This window comes from Pecten maximus, chromosome 15 (assembly GCF_902652985.1).
Source record: "Pecten maximus chromosome 15, xPecMax1.1, whole genome shotgun sequence".
NCBI lineage: Eukaryota > Metazoa > Mollusca > Bivalvia > Pectinida > Pectinidae > Pecten > Pecten maximus.
Window position 1 is genome coordinate 4877727 of NC_047029.1, and position 26508 is coordinate 4904234.

The 26508-nt window shown below is 35.1% G+C and overlaps 2 protein-coding genes across 3 annotated transcripts in view; one reads left to right on the forward strand and one right to left on the reverse strand.

Annotated features, from left to right (window-relative positions):
• Window positions 1–5155, forward strand: part of LOC117344005 — a 35964-nt gene extending 30809 nt beyond the window's left edge. The window contains 4 exon segments of the mRNA XM_033906599.1: window positions 739–1433; window positions 1435–2129; window positions 2569–2660; window positions 3655–5155. Of these exon segments, the coding sequence (XP_033762490.1) occupies window positions 739–1433; window positions 1435–2129; window positions 2569–2660; window positions 3655–3794 (1622 nt within the window). The 3' untranslated portion in view covers window positions 3795–5155.
• An 8645-nt stretch (window positions 5156–13800) lies between these two features.
• On the reverse strand, window positions 13801–26340 carry LOC117343769 (ELL-associated factor 1-like). Of its 2 annotated transcripts, none has more exons than XM_033906258.1 (7): window positions 26173–26340; window positions 23977–24071; window positions 22096–22232; window positions 21195–21373; window positions 20874–20948; window positions 18831–18899; window positions 13801–17787 (listed from the first exon to the last, which is right to left on the reverse strand). In XM_033906258.1, the coding sequence occupies exons 1-7, from the start codon at window positions 26273–26275 to the stop codon at window positions 17744–17746; spliced, it is 702 nt and encodes a 233-aa protein (XP_033762149.1). In that variant the 5' UTR covers window positions 26276–26340; the 3' UTR covers window positions 13801–17743. The 2 variants fall into 2 exon arrangements, with proteins under 2 accessions (XP_033762149.1, XP_033762148.1); XM_033906257.1 differs by having other exon boundaries at window positions 20859–20948.
• Between the last annotated feature and the right edge of the window lie 168 nt (window positions 26341–26508).

Here is a 26508-nt window from a genome sequence, read left to right on the forward strand (position 1 = left end):
TCGTCGAGGAAGAAAAAATACTTACTCTTTAGGGATACCTGGTCCTATGTTCAATAGAAACGGCGTCCCCGAGCAGTCTGATGCTGGAATAGTTCAGTTACCATTGCCACTGTTTCTAAATCGATAACCTAAGCGTGAGCATGTCTGTTTATTTCTCAATAACTTGTATGTAGAACGTAACGGAATTCACCGCGTATGAAAATAATATATAGATGTCAATATCAATTTCTTTCCACAAACCATGCGTCAGTGTGTACAAACAAACTGTATCCCTTATTTCAATACCAACAAGTACCATGACAATTGGAAAATTATTCTGAATAAAATATTGCTATTAAATGTGAATAAGCCTACTAAAATGCAGGAACTATTTTCTTCGGTCGTTACGGAGAAAGTGGGCGGGGTTTAGCTTTAACGGCTTTTGCAAATTGCTGTTTTGTGGATAAACTTGACATCATTTGAACGTACATCCCAGTTAGTGTTTGTAAACACCTTTTTGTATTGCAGGTACTGTTAAAAGAAAGTACCGTAAATAAAAGTTTTAACCTTTCAATTTGTTTAGATCTTGAGATCATAACTCCAATGGAGCTGTCGGTAAATTGCCCATATGCTCTTCGCATTCAATCGGTTGTGTGATATCATATACTCAACAAAATAAAAGATTATATATAGATATATTGTATATTTCTTTTTTGAGTTCAAAAGACTAAAATCGCTAACTCTATTTTCGTTTTACAGAAGTTCTGTCGGCTGCACTCCTGAAGGCTACAGAAGTAACTTCAAGGATGGAGAATTCAACATTTGAAACAACGGTGGCTCTAGCTATGAACTTTGAACACACGTTCATTGATGTTGAGCACCTACTAGTGAACAAACTGGAGAGTATGCTCGATAATCTGACCATGATTGTGAATGAGAGCTATTCTGAGACACTGGGTGTATATAAAAACAAAGAGTTTCTGTACAGGTATCAGGAATACATTGTAAGGAAGAATTTCGTACGTGCCAGAGACGCCATGGAGGAACGCACCATTCATATTGTAGCGTTGGCGTATGCCGAGTTTATACTTACTATCGAAAGTCGAATTAGAATGTTGGCAAATGTAAACTTTACTGATCCTTCCGCTAGGATTATGATGCATGAGACAACGACTCTCATGCTACAGAATCGGAAAGAAATAGTCAATCTAGCCTATGATAATTACTCCACTCTCATCAGTGCTTACGATACGGGGTCACCGATCTTCAACTATTCGTTTGAGGGACTAGGGCGCCATTACAATGGCCCGGCGACACCGAGGCACCTCATCATGGAAGCACGCATTCATAATAGATATGCCATCAAATATGGAGAAAAATACGGTGAATATCTGAACAAAACCATTGAGAGATTGGAGTGGCTGCAAGAACTGTCAGACATTGCATATTTGAACTTCGACTTTGGATGAAGATCGAATGTTTTACTGCAGAGAGGAGTTCAAATATTATATGCGTAATTTTGTTTTTGCAAGAAGTGTTTTCTATTTCGACACAATAGAATGGCCAATAGGAATCTTACAGAAACGTTTAGAGGATTTCAATAGTATCTGGTACCAATATACATCAGTAATGGAAAATATACTGCAAAGTTTAAAGTCTTTATTATTAGAACTTGACAAAACTGAGAAACTCTTTTTAAATCCGTTAAACAAAGTTAGGTGGGACATTTTGCAATATATACAGGGTGAAAATGTTACTAAAATGGAAATCGTAGAACTGTTAACGTCACAATTTATACAGGACGGCATGTCAGAGTTCAAGATGTTTTTCCAAAATATTCGGGTTCGGGAGGCAAATCTGGTGGATTGGATCAACCGTTTGGAGGAAGATGTGCTACAAATATGGCGGACAGTTGTTGTGGATATAGATTCCACTGAATACTATGAATACATCCAGGAAACACGATTTCTTAGGAACTTTTCTGAAGTCGCCGAAGAAATCGGCTCGACTTTCTCAGAAATACGAACCATATGTCAAATGTCTGAGGTTGTCGATAACAAAGACGCCTTGTTTCTGGATGCTCTCGAGGCATTCATAGCCGACGCAAGAGCATATAAGGAGTCCATCAAAATAGATAGTGATTTCATCAAGTGAGTATCTCAATCACGCCGTAGAATTAATCATTTATAGATATTTTTGAGAATTTCGCTTCTAATTGATTTTCGATGGACACCACGCGACTCAAAAGCACTCCTGGGCGAACAAGAGGTATTTTGTTGATAAATAAAGATTAATTCAAAATTGGTAATGAAATGTTTCCTAATATGTATTTAAGAGTCTTTCTACAAAGGTACAGCTAAAGCCAGGGACTGTCCCGTCGCTTCTTATCCAATAATCGTCCAAAACAGCTATCACAGACTTCATTGGGTTGCCTGCTTTGTATATAATATACTTCACATGAATTTTGAAGTAACAATTCTTCAAACGCTACTTTAATCAAGTGGCTAATAAGATTTTAACTTTAAATAATCAAATTTTCATACAATGATTTTGTGATGTATAAACCCTACTCCATGTTGTTATTTACAGAAATAACTTCCTACAGCTCGACATATTTTACCGGCAGATGAGTTACGAAGAAATAAACCAACAAGAAGCTTACGACGTCTTCGCCTTGCTTTGTAAGTCTAATCGTTTTGTTCCTCAGTGTGTAAATAACCTATCTTAATTCTCCATTCTACGTCATGCCTTAGACCCAGTAGTTCAACGGGAGATCAGCTTAGTCACTGTCGTAGTGAAAATCATATTTCTCCTTCACTTTAAAACCTCTGTGTGTGTAAATTCTTTAAGATACACAGATAGGAAGTGACTGAAGAGTGTTTGAGTTTGATAAAAGGCAAGATAGTTTCTCTTGAAATTATTTGATCACGATTGCTTTTAAATTATCGTTAGACATCGAGTTGTCTAATCACGTTTAGAACAACGTGGGCCTTGATTGTCAACTCGATCACTGCCAATTAGTATAATATCTATATAAATAAAAATACGACTACTTTCAGATGATGTTAATACAACTACAACGAATTAAGTCAATTGCATTATGAAGGGTTTTTGGAGCCGTTGAATTCCGATTTGTATTCTGTAAATGTCTCAATTTTTTAACCTATTCCAACTCAAGCTCTAGAAAGTCAATGTTGGTCAAACGTTTATAAAGTTATTTGGAATATGATAAATGCGCATCAGATGTCGTTAACTGTATGGAAATGTAACATACCGGGCACCAAAGGGTAAATAGTCCTTTAGTCAGCAATCCCAATGTCACACATGATTGATACCAGGGCTACAGATCATCTGACAATGACGTAGCGATGTTTGATTTCAACGGGTATGATAAATGAGAGTCCGGAATTAGACGCAAACATCTCTACAATATCATAACTGTGAAAGTATTATTTCGTTTGGCATTTATAATTGAAACCGTAGTTTTATTTACAGTTTTTGTATTTTTGTATTTTTTTTGTATTTTTTTTTGTTTTTTTTTTGTATTTTTGACTTTTATTTATTTTTTATTTTTTTTTTTTTGTATTTTTGATTTTGTTGTTGTTTTTTTTTTATTAATTTTTTTCAATTCATTGACACATACTGTTGTACATGTACGGTACCATTTTGTTTCAGGTGATATAGGCGGGTCCATGGGGCTGTTCCTAGGCGCAAGTGTACTATCAATAGTAGAAGTTTGGGATCTCATTCTGGTGCAAATATTTGCTAAAACCCGACGATTTATGTCAATCAGCGCATCCGGCGAGAGACGATAATATGTGACGCGCGTGTCATATAGGAGGGTATACAAACACGTGCGTCAGTTGCACGCGATCAATGGTGCTGATTTTCATTCTGCCCATAATACATATCTATCATTCCTTAAACATATATTCGATATGTATCATGCTAATTATCGAATGTGACTTCTTGTGAATTTAACTGGAAATCAGTATTTACGAACAAATATAGTTGTGGTGCTGACTTAACAAAGCACGATATCAACTTGAGCACTCAAATTTGGCTCAATGTTCTAAAGTATATTCCGCAGAGCTTTAGTAAGGTTGTATTCGGGATGATAGGCTTCTGGAATCATTTGGCAAATCCTGCAGAGTAATCATTGGAATTGTGCTTATATCTCAAAACAGATCGGTGAATCTGCAGTAATTAAGAACCGGAATCCTTCAGAAATCATACTATAATCTTAAATGGAAGATTACTTTCTTGATAAGAGAACAGTTCATGGTCATTGTGGTATTCGACCTGTACTGCTGTGTACAATGGACAACTGTATTTAATCCGACATATCTCCACATGATATCGAGGTGCTGGAGGAGGTCCCTATAACACGGGTTACGCCGATTATCCACCAAAGCATATAGAACTCTTTGACCAGATCTATAGATATTTCAATTTTAAACGAGCTAAAGAAACTGATAGGAATTGTTACAGAAAATCATAGAGAACTACGGAACCTAACATTGTTATAGAACAGGTAACAATGCATTGCATTGTTAACATCATAATAGACGTATATCAAGGGCGAGAAATCAAATATTGTACAATTGATATGATTGTAGCATAATATCAGTGTGTCACACGTAACATAATATTGTCATTTGTAAAATGATGTTGTCAATGCAAAGATAATTTTGTCTTCTTTGATAAGATAATTCCCCAATTAGTTAGATGATATTGTCATAAGTAAGACATTTTCATTGGTCAGATAACATTGTTACCGTGGCTTCGCATTTGACGAGTGTTTCTGTTTTTTTCGCCTATGTCTGAGCCAAAACAACCTTGGATTTATGTGAAATATTCAATAGCCCGCAGAATTGATAGTTAAGGTATAGCCCGCTTCTGCAGATACCCAACAGAGAATCCTTTTTAAATGTTTTATTTTGCATTAGTAAGATTACATTGTCATTGATTATATAACATTTTCAACATTAAGATGATATTTTCATTGAAGTGATAAGCTGATATTGGCATAATTAAGATAATTTTGTCATTGATAAGTTTATATTCTCATTGATAAGATATCATTGTCGTTGATAAAATATCATTGTCATTGAAAGATAATATTGTCACTGATAAGATAATATTGTCATAGATAGGATAAAATTGTCACAGATGAGACAATATTGTCTTTAGTAAGATAATAATCCCATTGATAAGATAATATAGCCACTGATAAAATGATATTGTCATTAGTAAGATAATATTGCCATTGATGAGATAATATTGTCACTGATAAGATAATATTGTCATTAGCAAGGTAATATTGTCATAGATAGGATAAAATTGTCACAGATAAGATACATTATATGTAATATTGTCATTGATAAGATACATTATATGTAATAGTATCATTGGTGAGATAATATAGCCACTGATATGATAATATTGTAACTGATAAGATAATCTTGCCATTGATATGATAATATTGTAACTGATAAGATAATATTGTCATTAGTGAGATAATATTGCCATTGATAACATAGTTTGTCACTGATAAAACAATTTTGTCGTTGATCAGAAAATGTACACAGGTAGTTACTGGGAAGATAATATTATTGTTATGGAAAAAAAAAATTTATTGGCAAGATAATGTCAAAATATCCGTGTCTGTCATGTCATTTGTAACATAATGTTTTCATTGGTAAAATATTGTTGTCAATTGTTACATAATATTGTAATTGGTTACATAATGATGTCGATGGTTACATAATACATTGTATATGATTTGCGAGGTGTCCATATTGCTTACAAACGTTAAGGTTATCACATCTTGTTATATTTTTCTAATGTTCTGGTTTATATAGATAGCATATTATAGGTTAATACAGTTATTAAGTGTACAAAATATCAAAGAATTAAGTCGCTTAAGCAAATTTATATTTGAAGCAAACAAAATCCGATCTTTATATCTTTAATCCGTACTCCGCTTTGTATTCGTACTGTAGCATTGCTGTTCTATGCCATTATCATGTATTGTTTTGTTTATAATATGTACTTATGGGCCGTATGGCCTACAGTCAATAAAGAAATTGAAATTGAAATTATAGGTAGTACATTATATATATATGTAGGCATAACATATAGACATAACAATAAAACAACCAGTAAAACCCATTGTCTTGTTGATTCTTATTGCACACTCCGTGGTATCATTGGTATGTATTTACATGTAACTGACAAATCTAAAGCTTCAGTCAGTAATTGGTTTGGCCAAGCGATAGTTAAAAGCAAAAAGGACAATGAAATGTGTATTAGTGGTAAAATTGCGTCTAATTAACTTAAGTCATGACGAGTGACCATTCCATAGATACTCCTGGACGAGGAAATATTGATTTTAGCCACACAACATATACTGCATGTTTTCTTATATTAAATAATTATTGACTATTTGACCACCGAGTGGTAATGTTACAACTGTACTTGGTAGTTTTGTCAATTGGATATACATTTCCACGTCTGGTATAGATCTTGTTCCGATAATCTGGTCAGATGAGGTGAAGCTCAAAGTTTCTCCTTAATCATAGTCCACAGAGTGGATTGCTTACACGTATGTAAACTATTAGACGCCTGTTACGTTCCTATGTAGACCAACAAATCATCTAGTCAGTCGCTGGTTCAATCAGTCAATTATATGTAACGATAGCTCAAATGTCCCATACAATGGTCTTCAAAAATACCTTAATTCATATCCTATTTATCTTAAGCATGGGTTCTGTTTCTCTAGAGAACCACATCGATACACCTCACATTGTGTATATATACTGTATATACATACATGCATACACATATTGCATTACATTGCATAATTCCAGGGAAATAAAGCTCCGAAATATTACAGAAATTAGCCAAAAGCTCCGAAATATTACAGAAATTAGCCAAAAGCTCCGAAATATTACAGAAATTAGCCAAAATCTGGAGCCACCATCAAGTATAATGTCTTTGTTGGTTTTTGAAAGAACCTATTATATGTAAAATCACTTACTAGGTTTTTATTCATTTAAGCATAAACTAAACCGGAGCATCAATCTCAATCCCCTCAAAATTTGAAACCCGGTACTTCACATTGACAACGACATCAAAATTACTTAATAAGCATCTATGAGGCTATTGAAGGTTCTAACACTCTACATCTATCAGACTATTGAAGGTTCTAACACTCCACATCTATGATACTATTGAAGGTTCTAACACTCCACATCTATGATACTATTGAAGGTTCTAACACTCCACATCTATGACACTATTGAAGGTTCTAACACTCCACATATATCAGACTATTGAAGGTTCTAACATTCCACATATATGACACTATTGAAGGTTCTAACACTCCACATCTATGATACTATTGAAGGTTCTAACACTCCACATCTATGATACTATTGAAGGTTCTAACACTCCACATCTATGATACTATTGAAGGTTCTAACACTCCACATCTATGACACTATTGAAGGTTCTAACACTCCACATCTATGACACTATTGAAGGTTCTAACACTCCACATATATCAGACTATTGAAGGTTCTAACATTCCACATATATGACACTATTGAAGGTTCTAACACTCCACATATATCAGACTATTGAAGGTTCTAACACTCCACATATATGACACTATTGAAGGTTCTAACACTCCACATCTATGACACTATTGAAGGTTCTAACACTCCACATCTATGACACTATTGAAGGTTCTAACACTCCACATCTATGACACTATTGAAGGTTCTAACACTCCACATCTATGGGACTATTGAAGGTTCTAACATTCCACATATATGACACTATTGAAGGTTCTAACATTCCACATATATCAGACTATTGAAGGTTCTAACACTCCACATATATGACACTATTGAAGGTTCTAACACTCCACATATATGACACTATTGAAGGTTCTAACACTCCACATCTATGAGACTATTGAAGGTTCTAACACTCCACATCTATGACATACTATTGAAGGTTCTAACACTCCACATCTATGATACTATTGAAGGTTCTAACACTCCACATCTATGATACTATTGAAGGTTCTAACACTCCACATCTATGACACTATTGAAGGTTCTAACACTCCACATCTATGATACTATTGAAGGTTCTAACACTCCACATCTATCAGACTATTGAAGGTTCTAACACTCCACATCTATGATACTATTGAAGGTTCTAACACTCCACATCTATGATACTATTGAAGGTTCTAACACTCCACATCTATCAGACTATTGAAGGTTCTAACACTCCACATCTATGACACTATTGAAGGTTCTAACACTCCACATCTATGAGGCTATTGAAGGTTCTAACACTCCACATCTATCATACTATTGAAGGTTCTAACACTCCACATCTATGATACTATTGAAGGTTCTAACACTCCACATCTATCAGACTATTGAAGGTTCTAACACTCCACATCTATCATACTATTGAAGGTTCTAACACTCCACATCTATGACACTATTGAAGGTTCTAACACTCCACATCTATCAGACTATTGAAGGTTCTAACACTCCACATCTATGATACTATTGAAGGTTCTAACACTCCACATCTATCAGACTATTGAAGGTTCTAACACTCCACATCTATCAGACTATTGAAGGTTATAACACTCAACATCTATGACACTATTGAAGGTTCTAACACTCCACATCTATGGGACTATTGAAGGTTCTAACACTCCACATCTATGGGACTATTGAAGGTTCTAACACTCCACATCTATCAGACTATTGAAGGTTATAACACTCAACATCTATGACACTATTGAAGGTTCTAACACTCCACATCTATCAGACTATTGAAGGTTCTAACACTCCACATCTATGGGACTATTGAAGGTTCTAACACTCCACATCTATGATACTATTGAAGGTTCTAACACTCCACATCTATGATACTATTGAAGGTTCTAACACTCCACATCTATGAGGCTATTGAAGGTTCTAACACTCCACATCTACCAGACTATTGAAGGTTCTAACACTCCACATCTATGACACTATTGAAGGTTCTAACACTCCACATCTATCAGACTATTGAAGGTTATAACACTCAACATCTATGACACTATTGAAGGTTCTAACACTCCACATCTATGGGACTATTGAAGGTTCTAACACTCCACATCTATGACACTATTGAAGGTTCTAACACTCCACATCTATGAGGACTATTGAAGGTTCTAACACTCCACATCTATGACACTATTGAAGGTTCTAACACTCCACATCTATGACACTATTGAAGGTTCTAACACTCCACATCTATGGGACTATTGAAGGTTCTAACACTCCACATCTATGAGGCTATTGAAGGTTCTAACACTCCACATCTATGACACTATTGAAGGTTCTAACACTCCACATCTATGACACTATTGAAGGTTCTAACACTCCACATCTATGGGACTATTGAAGGTTCTAACACTCCACATCTATGGGACTATTGAAGGTTCTAACACTCCACATCTATGACACTATTGAAGGTTCTAACACTCCACATCTATCAGACTATTGAAGGTTCTAACACTCCACATCTATGACACTATTGAAGGTTCTAACACTCCACATCTATCAGACTATTGAAGGTTCTAACACTCCACATCTATGATACTATTGAAGGTTCTAACACTCCACATCTATCAGATTATTGAAGGTTATAACACTCAACATCTATGACACTATTGAAGGTTCTAACACTCCACATCTATGGGACTATTGAAGGTTTTAACACTCCACATCTATGATACTATTGAAGGTTCTAACACTCCACATCTATGAGGCTATTGAAGGTTCTAACACTCCACATCTACCAGACTATTGAAGGTTCTAACACTCCACATCTATGACACTATTGAAGGTTCTAACACTCCACATCTATCAGACTATTGAAGGTTATAACACTCAACATCTATGACACTATTGAAGGTTCTAACACTCCACATCTATGGGACTATTGAAGGTTCTAACACTCCACATCTATGGGACTATTGAAGGTTCTAACACTCCACATCTATGAGGCTATTGAAGGTTCTAACACTCCACATCTACCAGACTATTGAAGGTTCTAACACTCCACATCTATGACACTATTGAAGGTTCTAACACTCCACATCTATCAGACTATTGAAGGTTATAACACTCCACATCTATGGGACTATTGAAGGTTCTAACACTCCACATCTATGAGGCTATTGAAGGTTCTAACACTCCACATCTACCAGACTATTGAAGGTTCTAACACTCCACATCTATGACACTATTGAAGGTTCTAACACTCCACATCTATCAGACTATTGAAGGTTATAACACTCCACATCTATGAGGCTATTGAAGGTTCTAACACTCCACATCTATGGGACTATTGAAGGTTCTAACACTCCACATCTATGAGGCTATTGAAGGTTCTAACACTCCACATCTATGAGGCTATTGAAGGTTCTAACACTCCACATCTATGGGACTATTGAAGGTTCTAACACTCCACATATATCAGACTATTGAAGGTTCTAACACTCCACATCTATGGGACTATTGAAGGTTCTAACACTCCACATCTATCAGACTATTGAAGGTTCTAACACTCCACATCTATCAGACTATTGAAGGTTCTAACACTCCACATCTATGACACTATTGAAGGTTCTAACACTCCACATCTATCAGACTATTGAAGGTTCTAACACTCCACATATATGACACTATTGAAGGTTCTAACACTCCACATCTATGACACTATTGAAGGTTCTAACACTCCACATCTATGAGACTATTGAAGGTTCTAACATTCCACATCTATGATACTATTGAAGGTTCCAACACTCCACATCTATCAGACTATTGAAGGTTCTAACACTCCACATCTATGATACTATTGAAGGTTCTAACACTCCACATCTATCAGACTATTGAAGGTTCTAACACTCCACATCTATGATACTATTGAAGGTTCTAACACTCCACATCTATGACACTATTGAAGGTTCCAACACTCCACATCTATCAGACTATTGAAGGTTCTAACACTCCACATCTATGATACTATTGAAGGTTCCAACACTCCACATCTATCAGACTATTGAAGGTTCTAACACTCCACATCTATGATACTATTGAAGGTTCTAACACTCCACATCTATGACACTATTGAAGGTTCTAACACTCCACATCTATCAGACTATTGAAGGTTCCAACACTCCACATCTATCAGACTATTGAAGGTTCTAACACTCCACATCTATGACACTATTGAAGGTTCTAACACTCCACATCTATCAGACTATTGAAGGTTCTAACACTCCACATCTATGACACTATTGAAGGTTCTAACACTCCACATCTATCAGACTATTGAAGGTTCTAACACTCCACATCTATCAGACTATTGAAGGTTCTAACACTCCACATCTATGATACTATTGAAGGTTCTAACACTCCACATCTATCAGACTATTGAAGGTTCTAACACTCCACATCTACAATGTATGAGGCTATTGAAGGTTCTAACACTCCACATCTATCAGACTATTGAAGGTTCTAACACTCCACATCTATGAGGCTATTGAAGGTTCTAACACTCCACATCTATCAGACTATTGAAGGTTCTAACACTCCACATCTATGAGGCTATTGAAGGTTCTAACACTCCACATCTATGACACTATTGAAGGTTCTAACACTCCACATCTATCAGGCTATTGAAGGTTCTAACACTCCACATCTATCAGACTATTGAAGGTTCTAACACTCCACATCTATGATACTATTGAAGGTTCTAACACTCCACATCTATCAGACTATTGAAGGTTCTAACACTCCACATCTACAATGTATGAGGCTATTGAAGGTTCTAACACTCCACATCTATGAGGCTATTGAAGGTTCTAACACTCCACATCTATGAGGCTATTGAAGGTTCTAACACTCCACATCTACAATGTATGATGCTATTGAAGGTTCTAACACTCCACATCTATCAGACTATTGAAGGTTCTAACACTCCACATCTATGAGGCTATTGAAGGTTCTAACACTCCACATCTACAATGTATGAGGCTATTGAAGGTTCTAACACTCCACATCTATCAGACTATTGAAGGTTCTAACACTCCACATCTATGACACTATTGAAGGTTCTAACACTCCACATCTATCAGACTATTGAAGGTTCTAACACTCCACATCTATCAGACTATTGGAGGTTCTAACACTCCACCTATATGAGGCTATTGAAGGTTTGAACACTACTGATATTTATATAACCTACAAGTACAATTAATGTATAAACAAGAGGCCCAGATGGCCTGCATCCCTCACCTGGATATTTCAGTTATCATGGCAAAAATATTTTAAGTTACATTTGTATTATTTTTCTCCAATAAGTTTTTTTTCTATTTTGCCCCTATTAGGCCTCCTCTCTCCAGCCCTAATGGACCAATACCTTCTATTTATACAATAATAGATCCCCTTAGCCCAATAATGCTTCAGACTAAATTTCATCAAAATCCAATAAGTCATTTAGGACAAGTTGGGATTTAAACGATTTACCTCAATTTCCCCTACTAGGCCCAGTCCCTCTGGCTCCATGGGGACAGAATCACCATTTATGCAATATCTGTTCCTCTTTCCCAAAGGATGTATCTTTCCAAATGGGATTCAAATCCATTAATATCTTTATGACTAGTAGCGATTTAAAGGAATAACCTCTATTTCCATTATTTGGCCCGCCCCTCTGGTCCCATGGGGGCCAGTGCCATCATTTATGCAAAATCGCTTCCCCTTCCCCAATATGTTTCTGACCAAATAAGGTTGAAATCCATTCATACAATGTAACTTCATGACTAGTAGCGATTTAAAGGAATTAGGGTCAGTCATCATTTATTCAAAATCTGTTCCTTCCCCCCAGGATATTTCTAACCAAATTGGTTCAAATCTATTCATAGCTTTATGACTAGTACCGATTTAAAGGAATTACCTCTATTTCCCATATGGAGCCATGCTGCTTTGGCCCCTTTTGGGTCAGAGTCATTGTTTAAGCAAAATCTATTCCCCTAACTCTAAAGATGTTTCTGACCAAATTGGGTTCAAAACCCAAAAAAGGAATTACTTTTATTTCCCTTTTGGGTCCCGCCTTTCTGGCCCCGTGGGGGTCAGAATCTTCATTTATGCCAAAATCTGTTCCCCTTCCCCAGATGACCTTTCTGACCAAATTTGTTTAAAATCCATTTAGTATTTTATGACTACAATGTAGTAGCAATTTAAAGGAAATGTTGACGAGCGACGAACAAATGGACGGTGATATGGACAGGATTGACTTATGGGGTGTAATCTTTTGTCTGTGAACTTGTGGGGTGGAAGGCACAAGTTTTAATTAGATACAGACATCACATTTAATTTCCGTTCATTCCGTCGCTAAAAAAGCACATGCGCAATGAGTCTTAATGATGAATTATGGGAAAAAACACAAAATTACATTAAATTTCATCTCCAATATGCGACGAAAATATTTGCACGGAATGAATCGTTAATTCACCCCACAAGTATATCTGAGTGCGGACGGACGGATGGACGGACGGCCGGGTGGGCGGGCGGGCGGGCGGGTGGGTGGGCAGGTGGGCGGACGACAGCCAACAGACACCGCACCATGGTATAAGCTCACCAGCCCTAATACCTAGGTAAGCTAATAATGATTCATTTGGAGTCCTTGGATTCCACATCATCAAATCTGCCAAAAATAGAAGTAACAAAGATATATTAAAAGGAAAAGCATTTTATTCAAAACAATCTAAATCAACCACATACAATGTATTTACATTTTCATGGGCATGTACAGTACATGTATATATATGTTCGTATTACATGTTCTCGGATATTTATGTAGAATGCTATAAATGAAGTGCCAACAGGTATCTAGATAATGAAGTACCTCCTGAAACAGAGTTATTCAGTAATACTTTGTAAAAGCATCAACAAGTTATGAAAAATAGATTGTCAGCAAATTATTTCATATAACAGGAAGACAGGAATTTTTGTGCATGCGGGCAAACTGCTTCTTAGTAAATTTTTTTTATCATTATTATTTTATTTTTTATTATCATTATTATTTTAAGCGACATTTCAGGCAATAATCTTGACGGACCTGCAGATGTTATAAAGATCATGAAAGTGTTTATCAAAGATCTTCTAAAGGAGCCATAAAATCATAAATCTGTCCTTGATTATTTTATAACCAAACTGTTGAACCGTGATAAACGAAAATGGCATTGTAATTTTGTAAGCTGGAGCAGGGAATTAGTCATAGAATCTGGAGAGCTAGAGAAGGGAGTTAGTCATAGAATCTGGAGAGCTAGAGAAGGGAGTTAGTCATAGAATCTGGAGAGCTAGAGAAGGGAGTTAGTCATAGAATCTGGAGAGCTAGAGAAGGGAGTTAGTCATAGAATCTCGAGAGCTGGAGAAGGGAGTTAGTCATAGAATCTGGAGAGCTAGAGAAGGGAGTTAGTCATAGAATCTCGAGAGCTGGAGCAGGGAGTTAGTCACATAATCTATCAAAATCCCTATTCACCAAGTACCATGGTTATAATAAACTCTGTTTCATATCTGGGCAAATCTTCATAAAAACAATTTTGTGATAATTGTCTCCATAATACGGACATCCATTAGTGTCTCCAATGTTATTTATACTCAGCTAATGTTCAATATGTCGCAATGACACTGATGACAGAATTATGACTTAATTGCTCATTTTAGGATCAAATTGAGATTCTGTGTAGATGCAATCTGCATGACTTTATCACACAAAACTAACCAGCCAGAAACTTGAAACATTCCTACGATATCATCCATTATAGTCGACCAGTACTGTACTGTGAAGGATATCATACATATACACAGTAAATCCCCTGTGACCGGAGGAAATAGTTCCTTATATCAGAGCTTCATTTTAGGATTTTAAAATCTACATTTGTGTAATAAGTATTAGCCAAATTAAGGGTTATTTGCATCAAGACTGAAAGTCTTACAAAAAGATTTTTTCTGTACTGAATGAATGTAGACATTCTATAGACTAATTTTATCACACTACAAATACAAGGGATAGCTGTTTTGTACATACCTATTCATTGCAATGTTCAGTACAATTCAGAGTGTCCAAACACAAACAAAAAGGCTGTATCTCTAACCAAGATAATTTTTCTTTAGATCTTTTCTAACAAAGTAAATATTTCTTTAGATCTTTTCTATCTTGTTTACCCGTTCACTTATCATACCAAATAAATATACAATGTATTCACTTCAGTATTCTTTTCCACAAAATATCGACCTAAAGGTGGCTTCCCTTATCAGTGGTCATTCTGATTAAGTAAAGGGAGGTTATCCACTACGATTCTTGCCATAATGACCAGTGTTTATAATTTTTTTTTGCAATTATATTACTACTAGAAATAATAGAAAAAAATTAATGTTAAACATTAAAACATTCTAACTCCTTAAACAGGACAGTAGCTTGTCACTGCCTTTATATTTAGTGCACACAAGCCAATTTTTTTAAAAAGATATGAGGTAGGGATTTTTTTTTTTTATATTTAATTGGTGAAAAAACTGGTAAGGGCATTTAATTAACCAATTATTACCTATTTTCATACAAACTCATGGTTCTTTGTTTCACATTAATGAACATTTGCTCAAATTCTTTTGGTTAAATATAATAAAATATCACAGGAGAAAGGTTTGATGTCTTTTCCACAAAATCCTCTCTCAAACAATAATGAGGAAGATTTTCTTTTTATTCAACCGGGGAAAATGTTTCGAGAGGACGGGGTTTTTGTTACTTCAAAGCAGATGAAGGGCCTGAGAAAGTAATTATTTTTGGCCTTAGTAAAAGCAAAATGATACTTCAATTGGCAATCTAATGAGACACCTGGATTTTACTTGTCTACTGATTGTGTCATACTTTAATCATTACTAAGCAATATCTGCTACATGGAATGGATTAAATGATTTGTAAGTAAAAAATTTTCAATTTTCAAAAACAAAGGTAATATTTAGGGTGAAAATTTGGGAGATTCCTTCAAAATCAGGATACTGTGTAAAATGTATGTGACAAGTTTGTTAAGAAATATATTATAATGGTTGACAGTATTTAATAAATTTCCTTTATCAAAGTTATCTTGTACAGACACCAGGAAAAAAACACTTGATTGAATGTGCTTTAACACACTAAGGTTTGGCTCACAAATCCAAATACACTCGGACATGGCTCACAAATCCAAACACACTAAGGTTTGGCTCACAAATCCAAATACACTCGGACATGGCTCACAAATCCAAACACACTAAGGTTTGGCTCACAAATCCAAATACACTCGGACATGGCTCACAAATCCAAACACACTAAGGTTTGGCTCACAAATCCAAATACACTCGGACATGGCTCACAAATCCGACCACACTAAGGTTTGGCTCACGAATCCAAACACACTAAGGTTTGGCTCACAAATCCAAATACACTCGGACATGGCTCACAAATCCAAACACACTAAGGTTTGGCTCACAAATCCAAACACACTCGGACTTGGCTCACGAATCCGACCACACTAAGGTTTGGCTCACGAATCCAAACACACTAAGGTTTGGCTCACAAATCCAAACACACTTGGACTTGGCTCACAAATCCAAACACACTCGAACTTGGCTCACGAATCCGACCACACTCAGACTTGGCTCACAAATCCGACCACACTCAGGCTTGGCTCATAAGTTCAAACACACTCAGGCTTAATCAGAAGTCCCAACACACTCAAGCTTGGCTCACAAATCCAAAGAACCCAGACTTGGCTCACGAATCCAAACACATTCAGATTTGGCTCAGAAGTCCTAACACACTCAGACTTGACTCACGAATCCTAACACACTCAGGCTTGACTCACGAATCCAAACCAATTGGATACATTTATACAAAACATGCATATAAAGCCATTTCTCATCCTGTACACATTTCAAGGCACAACATTGATATAATTGATTTCAATTTACATATTAAACATGTAAACAATATTCATCTATTCACACTTTCACAGGTAAAAATCACAATTCAGCTAAAAAACACTTTCTTCACCTGTAAAACTCCCAGGTAAATATATCCTAGTTTTCACATGTACAGACCTGTACACTCCTTTCAAGTTGGTAAAAATATCACATTTTTCACCTGTGCAAATCATTACAGGTGAAAATAACACAATCTTTACCTGTTCACACATTCACAGGTAAATGTATCAATTTCCATTTGTACACACATTCACAGGTAACATTATCACGATTTCCACCTGTACACACATTCACAAGAAAAAATATCACAATTTCCACCTGTACACACATTCACAGGTAAAATTATCATGATTTCTACCTTTACACACATTCACAGGTAAAATTATCACGATTTTCACCTGCACATATCCTTTCAAGTACAAATACAATAGGTTTGTATAACATTACAGTAATACTGCACAGAACTCATGAACCTACAAGTACACACAATACTTTCCTACCAGATCACAGCTGATTGACTTGTAACATGGTACGAGTAAGCAAAGAACACATTTAGGCATCACAATACACAAGTTGAATAACTTAAATTTTCTCCAATGCGGTTGTGTAGCACACATAGAGTCAATGTTGACTGGCTCGGGAAATGTTTATTCTCAATCACTGTCGCTACTTGAGTCACTTAACTGGAGATCTGTTTCTGAAATAAATAAAATGATTCTGTGAAATGTTCAGTATCAACTACAGTAGGCTTATTCAATATTTCCCAATATTGACTTCTACAAAATACATATACAAAGGATCTCTACAGCTATCATCACAAAAATGACAGAATATAAATTCACAATGAATGATGAGGAATTCAGGAGATGAACTTGCACATACAATAGCTGTTAGTTATGGGTTATTAAAAATTAAATGGTGTTAGCTTAACAATATAAGAAAACTTTTTTCAAAAACGAAGTAGAGATTTCATTTTAACTTGCCAAATATTTTAACTCTGGGTCTCATGGTTCTTCATAAAGCGTTTCTAATTCTAACACTTTCTACCAAGGCCAGAGTCGTAAAGTTAACAAACTTGATATAGCTCTGATCAACTAATGCTACTAGCCCCTTATAACTATCATGAGTCACTTGGCTACAGAGAGGATTATTAAAGAATATAACACAGGCTACAGAGAGGATTATTAAAGAATATAACACATTTGACCCTTACAAACTGAATTTTTGTTTTTTTATTGGGTTCTCATTACCTGAACAACCTGGGTCATTTTAAGGTGGGGTTCTCTTGTAGTAGCTGGTGGCTACCATACTGAACAACATATGGGAGGCTCACCACATACCATCCAGAGCAATCAGGGTAATGTGTCTTGCTAAGGGACACAACCATGACAGCTCAGCTTCCAGAGAAACTCAACCCATGGTGGATTGTGGTTCGCAGGAAGCTGATAAACTGTAGGGAGCATTGAACCATTCACCTTAGATCTTCACTTAAGGGTCAGGGTCATTTATTTCATCAGAACTGATAGCACATCATTCGAATCATACTACTGGTCATCTGTAATTATCTTTGGGCCTCTTTCTTATTCAGAAAAAAAAACATCTTTTATATTTGCAAGCTACCCAGCCAAGCCCATTTCTGAACTTTCAAAGAAACACAAATTGACCGACATTGAGGGACGAAGCATGATAACAATAGGTGATTATTGTGATTAAAGGGATCAGATGACTTTAAAATCTTACTGAGTAATGAGCCGTAGGACTTCATGCCACCAGTTGATGGCATCAGATTCGGGGGAGGTACTGGGGCGGCTGAAAGTAAAAACATATACCCTTAAATACAGGTACAAAACATACTACGGGGGAAACAAATTCTCTTCACTGAATTTATACTGTCAGTTATAGTACAGACAAAAACTTTACTTTTACCATGTAGCTATATATATAAACCAAACGAACAAACAGTAAAGAAATCATCCTATATATATAATTAAGCTATACAATAAGTTGAATAAGGCTAACGCTATTTTGTAATTCTACCCTGAAGACACCCAGTCTAGAGGGAAGTAAGATGAAGACACAAGTAATGAGTGTCACAACCTTCATCATATTAAAATTTTATGTGGTTTTCTGAGATATCCCGGTACACTACAATATGCAATGTGGGTTACTAAAATACTGTTATTGTAATACAGTCTACTTATAAAACAAAGGGAAAGTATCCATCATTATATACAATGGGTATACGTACCAGTCCTAGCTGAGTAAGGAAGTTTACAGTAGTGATTATATTTATTTATTTTGTACCAAACTAAACAAATACCTCTTCTAAAATCCTGAGATGAGTATACTAAATGTGTTATTAAAATCTATATTGAATTATTATGTTCAATCATTACACAATTTTAATCATACTAGTCATTAATTATACATATACATCTTTTATATCAGTCATTAATTATACACATATACAGTGGAACTTCGTTAACTCGAAGTCGACGGGACCACGAAAAAACTTCGAGTTATCCGAGTGTTCGAATTAAGCGAGTTATCATTTTTGGTGAAAAGTTTGGTCAATATTTGTCAATATTATATAATCATTATAACTTCGCTCTGTCGCTCATCAGTTTAGTGTGAAGACTGGTCAATACATATAAATGTATATGTAATGTTTCGTTATGTCACTTGTAATTTGGTGTAGTTTTGCCGATATACAGTCACGATAAAGTTTCTTTCACTTAGTCACTTCAATAACGATCTGATGTGCAAGTCATGTTTGCAAAAGGTAAACGATAAAACGGAATTCGACAAAATAAGTTATTAATGTCAAAACAAATAACCGTTTAAGTTTAACACAGATTGCATACAAAACGTAACAGAACCATTACCTTTTATTGGACATATATAAAATACTGTTTGATCGGCCTACTTACTTTTTATTGATAACCACGCCATTTCCATGTGTATTAGCACCGGAAGTTGGGCTGCGCATGTGCGTATAAAATGTTACTGTAACTGAGGTGGCGTTTTATCCGATTTAATAGACAGCACTGACCATTACAGTTGTACTCTGAACACCTCGGCAGTAATTACGCTATTGTTTCAGCAGTTTTAAGATTTAATAGGCGCCGGTGACTGTGTCATTTCTACACCTGTAAAAACATCAGCCGGGTAGATCTACCGGTGTGTCAGAGATTAGTTCCGCTTGAGCGAACGGGTAGATGAGTTGTTGACTATCGTGTGTACTGATATCGGCGACCGCCTTGGGAAATTACCTGATGTAAGTAAAGCAGTACTTTTTATCACCAAGACTTGTTGTTATAAGATTCAACCGACAATTTCTTTTATGAATTTATGAAACACTTGTAGCATGTAGGTTAGTAGTGCCGATATGTTCAGTATTACAAACAGAATTTAGCTCTTAAAAAATGTCGGCGTTTGCCACCAATCGACGAAAATTATACGTCGAGTTATTTGAACATTTCAAGTAGGATTTTAATTGTTGGGACCAAATTTTTACTTCGTATTATCCGAGTTTTTCGAGTTATCCGAATTCGAATTTTCCGAGTTTTTTTTACTAAGATAAAGAGAGAATTCGGCCGGAACCGGCGAGGTACTTCGAGTTAAGCGGGGTATTCGAGTTATCCGAGTTCGAGTTAACGAAGTTCCACTGTATCTTTAATTTACATTATATCCATAACTATGTATATAGTAAATATGAAAATGTATCGTCTATCGAGCGTCATTTTTTAACAGGACAGCAGGAGTTACCTTTCTTGCCTATACCTTTGCTGGACTCGTCACTGGAGCTTTCGGAATCACTGTCATAACTGCTGTCGCTAATCTCCCCGATAAGCATGTCTATAAACAGTATAATTCAAAATTATCACCAATATATTCTGAAAATTATGCATAACGAAAAAGTATTGGTTCATATCAAATCGCCGACATTTACATCACTGATCATAATTATAGAAGTCACCCTGATAAATGAAGATAAACAACAGTACTATGTATTGATTATAATTGTATAAATATGACTATGACTTCATATCCAAGTTTTCAAACATTAAGATTTAACAACTAGTAAACATTATATTTCTTGACCTTTGACCTCCTCTGTTTGCGTAGGTGTGATGGATGGTGATTCGGTATTCATTGGAGGGCTGATCTGAACAGGTGCTGCCACCTTTGGTTTCATGGGTGACGTTTTCTGTTTGTTGTTATGGACGTCGACAGGGGTCAAAGGTCGTCCTGCCAGAGAGGCTTTACTACTTCCTTCAATCCTGGGTACCAAACAATTGATAATATTAATATGAAACAAAGACATTTCTTTTCAATTTTCAAAACAATTTAAGAGAAGAAGGAATGGTCATCAAGTTAGATTTCAGTTTATTATACATAATTGTATATTATAGGAAACAAGAACTATCTTTAAAAAAGATAAACGACATAGTTTTAATGTTGGTGGTTATAATATAAAACTGCTGGTAAAATAAATGAACGAACTAATGTGTTTCAGCACAGATAACAAAATTATGTCAGTTTGAATCATTTTTGGTGATAATAAGACTGCATTTGAATCAGGAATATAATTTTATTAATGTGTCATTTGAAAAGATACATCCATTTTGTTTCGTTTTTAACTGCATATCTGCATTTTGCATTGACCGCTACATTGACCAATCACATACTTCATCTTGACCAGTAACGCCACCTGTCGCGTCATATATCCGGGCCAAAAGAATATTATACGGTTATGCCGAAAAAAGTAGTATCTGTTCAAAAAATTAATATATACCGGTATACAACGTGAATACTTTTTAATTTCATCATTTGTGGAATGATCAATGTTTAAATCTATGAGACACTTAAAGGGAGATAATTCAAAATAATTCATATTAATGACATACTTATATAACCTCATATATATTATTTGTAGATATATGTGTACCATAGCTGTATCCATCATTTCATCATAAATAAAACATTCTTGTGAACTAGTTACCTTGTTTTCTTGAGTTGAATATTATTTGTAAGTCGCTCCAGGGTAAATGTGCCCGTACTGTGGTCGATGATGAGGACACATTCCTTCGGACATTCCCGCTTGTTACCATTGTACACTGTGTGTGTCGTCCCTGAACCCTGCATATAGGAATTGTATAAATCTACATGTTTACATTTATGATGACAAATTAAAAATATTCAGAACTTTCCCAGCAACATTAACATTATTCTAGTTCTACCATTTGACAACACTGCATGTACAATATACATGTGACAACATTACTGATCCATACCTGTATAGCTCAAAATTTCTGAGTTAAAGGGGCATTCCTTTGTTTGGATAAAGTTTAGGTTGTCGAAATGAAACTTAATGAGAAATATGTATTTTCCCAAGTAGTAAAAGCTATATATAATCTTTACATTAATACAGCAGTTTTACTCACAAGGTAATTAAACCAAAGTTCTTCAAGTATTAAGTCCTAGAATTGTTTAATTCACCCCGAAGTATCATGTACTAATAACCGCAATCACACACAGATGGTATTGGTGTATGTTTTTGTAATTTTTCTGTACATTTCAGCATTAATTTCATTACTAGGAGGCACAAACACTCGTATAAACCTTGTTCGGACATATATTTCATCAATAGAAATGTTTTCATGTTTCTGCTGTCCAAACGAAGGAATATGCCCCTTTAACACATGATTTTGTCATTTCTGAATGATATACCTGGTATCAATGCACAATAAATAGGATTTTCCTCCAATTTGCAACAACCAACAAATCTATTTGTAGTTCTTGACTATTTTAGGAGAAATGGATAAAGATTGCATTATAAAGTTTAGTAAATTTGTATAGAAACAATTTTGTGTGCATGGTGTTAAGAATAAAATGATGTATATTTTCTTTTCTGAAAATTTTAGATGTCTTTGTATCTGAACTGAAATGCCCTTTTGGTTTCAGATTTTACAAAACAAGTAAAACAGTTGATGGTGTTATAACCATTTGACTAGCAGCCTAGATAGTATACAGATTGAATGGTGACAGATGAATAACTTATATAACACATCCAATGTAAATGAACAAACACGTAACGGGAAACAGTCATTATTAATTGTCAGTTAGATAAAGACTAACTATATGTATACAGAAACCATTATAGACAAAATTGTGTGAGCAGAAAAACAAATTAATCGAAAATATGTAAACTTCAAATTGGAAACAAAACTATGAATGTTGATTGAGATTATTTTCGTAAAACAATTTTTTTCACATTATTACATGAAACTAACACATTATATTGTGAATCTTAATAATATTATTTTCTCCTTCGATAATGATCCTATTTATAGACTTTCGCACATAATGAATGTGATTCATTCATAAGCATTAGTAGTACTTTCTGACTGTTAATGTCTTGGAGTTTTCTAATCGAATTGTAAAACTATGTCGTATTATATACCAACAATTAACATCATTCTCAGGATTCTTTAATTTGTTACTATTGGCAGTATTGCCTAAATACCCATGAAAAGGACATGTACTAAGGAACCTTAACTTCATGCCCAGTAATTGTCTCTATGCCGTCCAGATGACCTTTGATTTTCTAGCAATTTCAGAAGTCAAATTGATATTTTTCAGAAACCTGAAGGATCAAAACAAAGTTAAATAGACATGCCTCTTCATGATTAATCCCATGCAAGAGTCAAATCTATTTTGGGGAATCAAAAATATACTCTCAATGGTCTACTGGAAGCCCTGGTATATCTTTCTTTTAAGAGTAAAATTATCTACCTGGGAGCTATATATGTGGCTGAATAGTGGAATGTTTATTATATGTCAGATAAATGTATGTGTATGGATATATATAAAAGTACTATACCTCTACATGTGGTACAGTTATAGAGACTTGGTGCCCTTCTCCAACTTCTAACAAGGAATCCTTTGAGGTATCTACTGAAGCTGGCTTAAAATCATCTGAAATATTGATGAAAATTTATACAATATTCATTTCATTATACTATACGATGAGTATATTATATTATTGTAACCCTGGTACACACCACCTGTAATATGCAGTACATACTCAGCTATATACTTCCTTGGGTCGATCATTTGAGTGAAGGACTGAAATTTTAAATTTGTTTGATCCTTTCACTAGAAAAAGAAATGAGATAAATATAATTAGTAATGACCTTTATTGCATTAATTCTAATCTACATAATATATAAATACTTTGCCTATATCATTTAATATGTTTACTTTAATAAACCAAAGTTATTTTATTCATTCCTTAATTAACATTCCCTAAAATTGATAAAGGACCAATTATATTTCATGTTGGAAGACATTTATATATCCTTTATTAGTACCAGAAAAAAAATTCTTAGATTTGCATCTACATTGTGTCCATTGTTATTCTGGCATTACCAGACTGTCAGATATAATATATGATAAAATGTTGATATAAAAATCCTAGAGATACAAAACTGTCAAATAACACTAATAAGAAATGGATATGGTTGAAAATATTGGTGATGCACTTAACCCTAATTATACACTTCCACTTGAAGCTGTTTAGCTGTTTGCAGATATATCACATCTCTTGTGGAAGACCATTCCAGAGTGATATAGTATAAAATCTATGTCTGTCCTAGTTAATTAACATTGTGTGACAAAGTGACCCCAAATATTTTGCATTTTGCACATTTTCAAGTGTGTGACACATTTTGCACATTTTCAAGTGTGTGACCCTTTAGAATCATTCTGAATGTAACAAGATTTAAGAGGTGATTTGGAACATATGATCTAACAAATGAAGATGTGCTTTTATTCAGATGGAATTTCATGATCATCCCCCTTGACTCAGCGAGTTTGTTCGAGTCAAGTTGGAGGGTTTGGGAGTCTTTGGAACTCTTGATACTATGAATACTTATACCTTAGGATCTTATTGACTGTAAAGAATGAACACGAATAGTATATCTTATTCACCTGATCAGGAGTTGGTTATCAACAAAGATAATTAAACGTACCGAATGACCAGTGTTGATTATAATACCACAAATTATTAACACTATTTCTCTATGAATGTAGTATATACGGATGTGTAAGTTTATTTTCATTGTATATACATGAAATATGATAAGAGGATTTATACCTCATGATTTAGGATCAACTAAATGAAATTTCGTCCATGCAGTTCTGTCACTTTACTACATGTGCCTAATGAGCGTCCTGTGAGAAATGAGTGTCCTTCGAGTATTTTGCACACCCCACAATTCTTTAAATGATATTTTTCTGTTAATTTTTTCTATATCATACAGTTGCAATTCGAACCACTAATTCCTATAACAACACGAACATTTGACATTGATGCGATGAGTGCATAATATGCAAATGCACCGACAAAGTTACGATGCAATAGTACATCGGTAATTGTGCTGTTTTCGCACACACTGCAATTCGTTTAATTAGTTTTTCAAATAATTTTCTCCTCACCTATCCATGATGGCTAGTAGGTGACAACATCCAAAATGTGACTTTGATCGAATGCTACCTATATACCATACACGAACATGACATACATATTACCAAATAAAAAGTAATAAATTGTCTATATGTCTATATGATACTGGCCAACTTCAACAATTTGAAGAGAAAATGCTAAAGGAGTGAAAAGAATGAAGATTTTCTATGTGTTTTTAAGGATAAAAAATGAATAAATTATTTGGCTCTACCCTGTGTCGGTAAAGAAACGGTAGATGGCCGATTGAGTCTGTGGTGGAACAGGAGACGATGTATCGGGTAGTTTGTTCCACTCGTGTATAGTTTTTGGGGGAAATGAGGTTTTTCTAGTCGGTGTATTTGAAAGGAGAGCTGATGACTATGTCTGGAATACCAGACATGGCATTTATCGGTTTATCTGAATAAATGGTATTGGTATTTCTGACCAATGTTCGTTAATTGATCAGAACGACGTAGAAAGTCCCAAGAAAAGAGAGGAAATGCTATCCTGTCTCTCTAGAACATCTACTGAGAATTCTTCTGTGTCGAAATTTGATTTGTACTGCATACTTACACCGTATCGAATGAAATGCTTCTCTAGACTTAGGGTGAAAACTTGCTCCCAATTTCAATTCGTGAACTTTGTTATCAACCCGTAAAGTTTTGTCGCTCGCCATGGCGGTAAACCTGTATCACAAGCTAGTATCTCTTGTTTCTTCTTGCAGCCATATGGGAAGTTTTCTACCGGAAATGAAATTTGTAAACAGGATGTTAAATGCTCGCGCCTAACGCAAGTGCAAAATATTTTGTCGTTTTCTTGAAGTTAGAGTGAAAATTAAACATAAATCAAACATATATTGCTTATACTGTTATTTCGTCAGTATGGGCGTAGAAATATGATCAAATGATA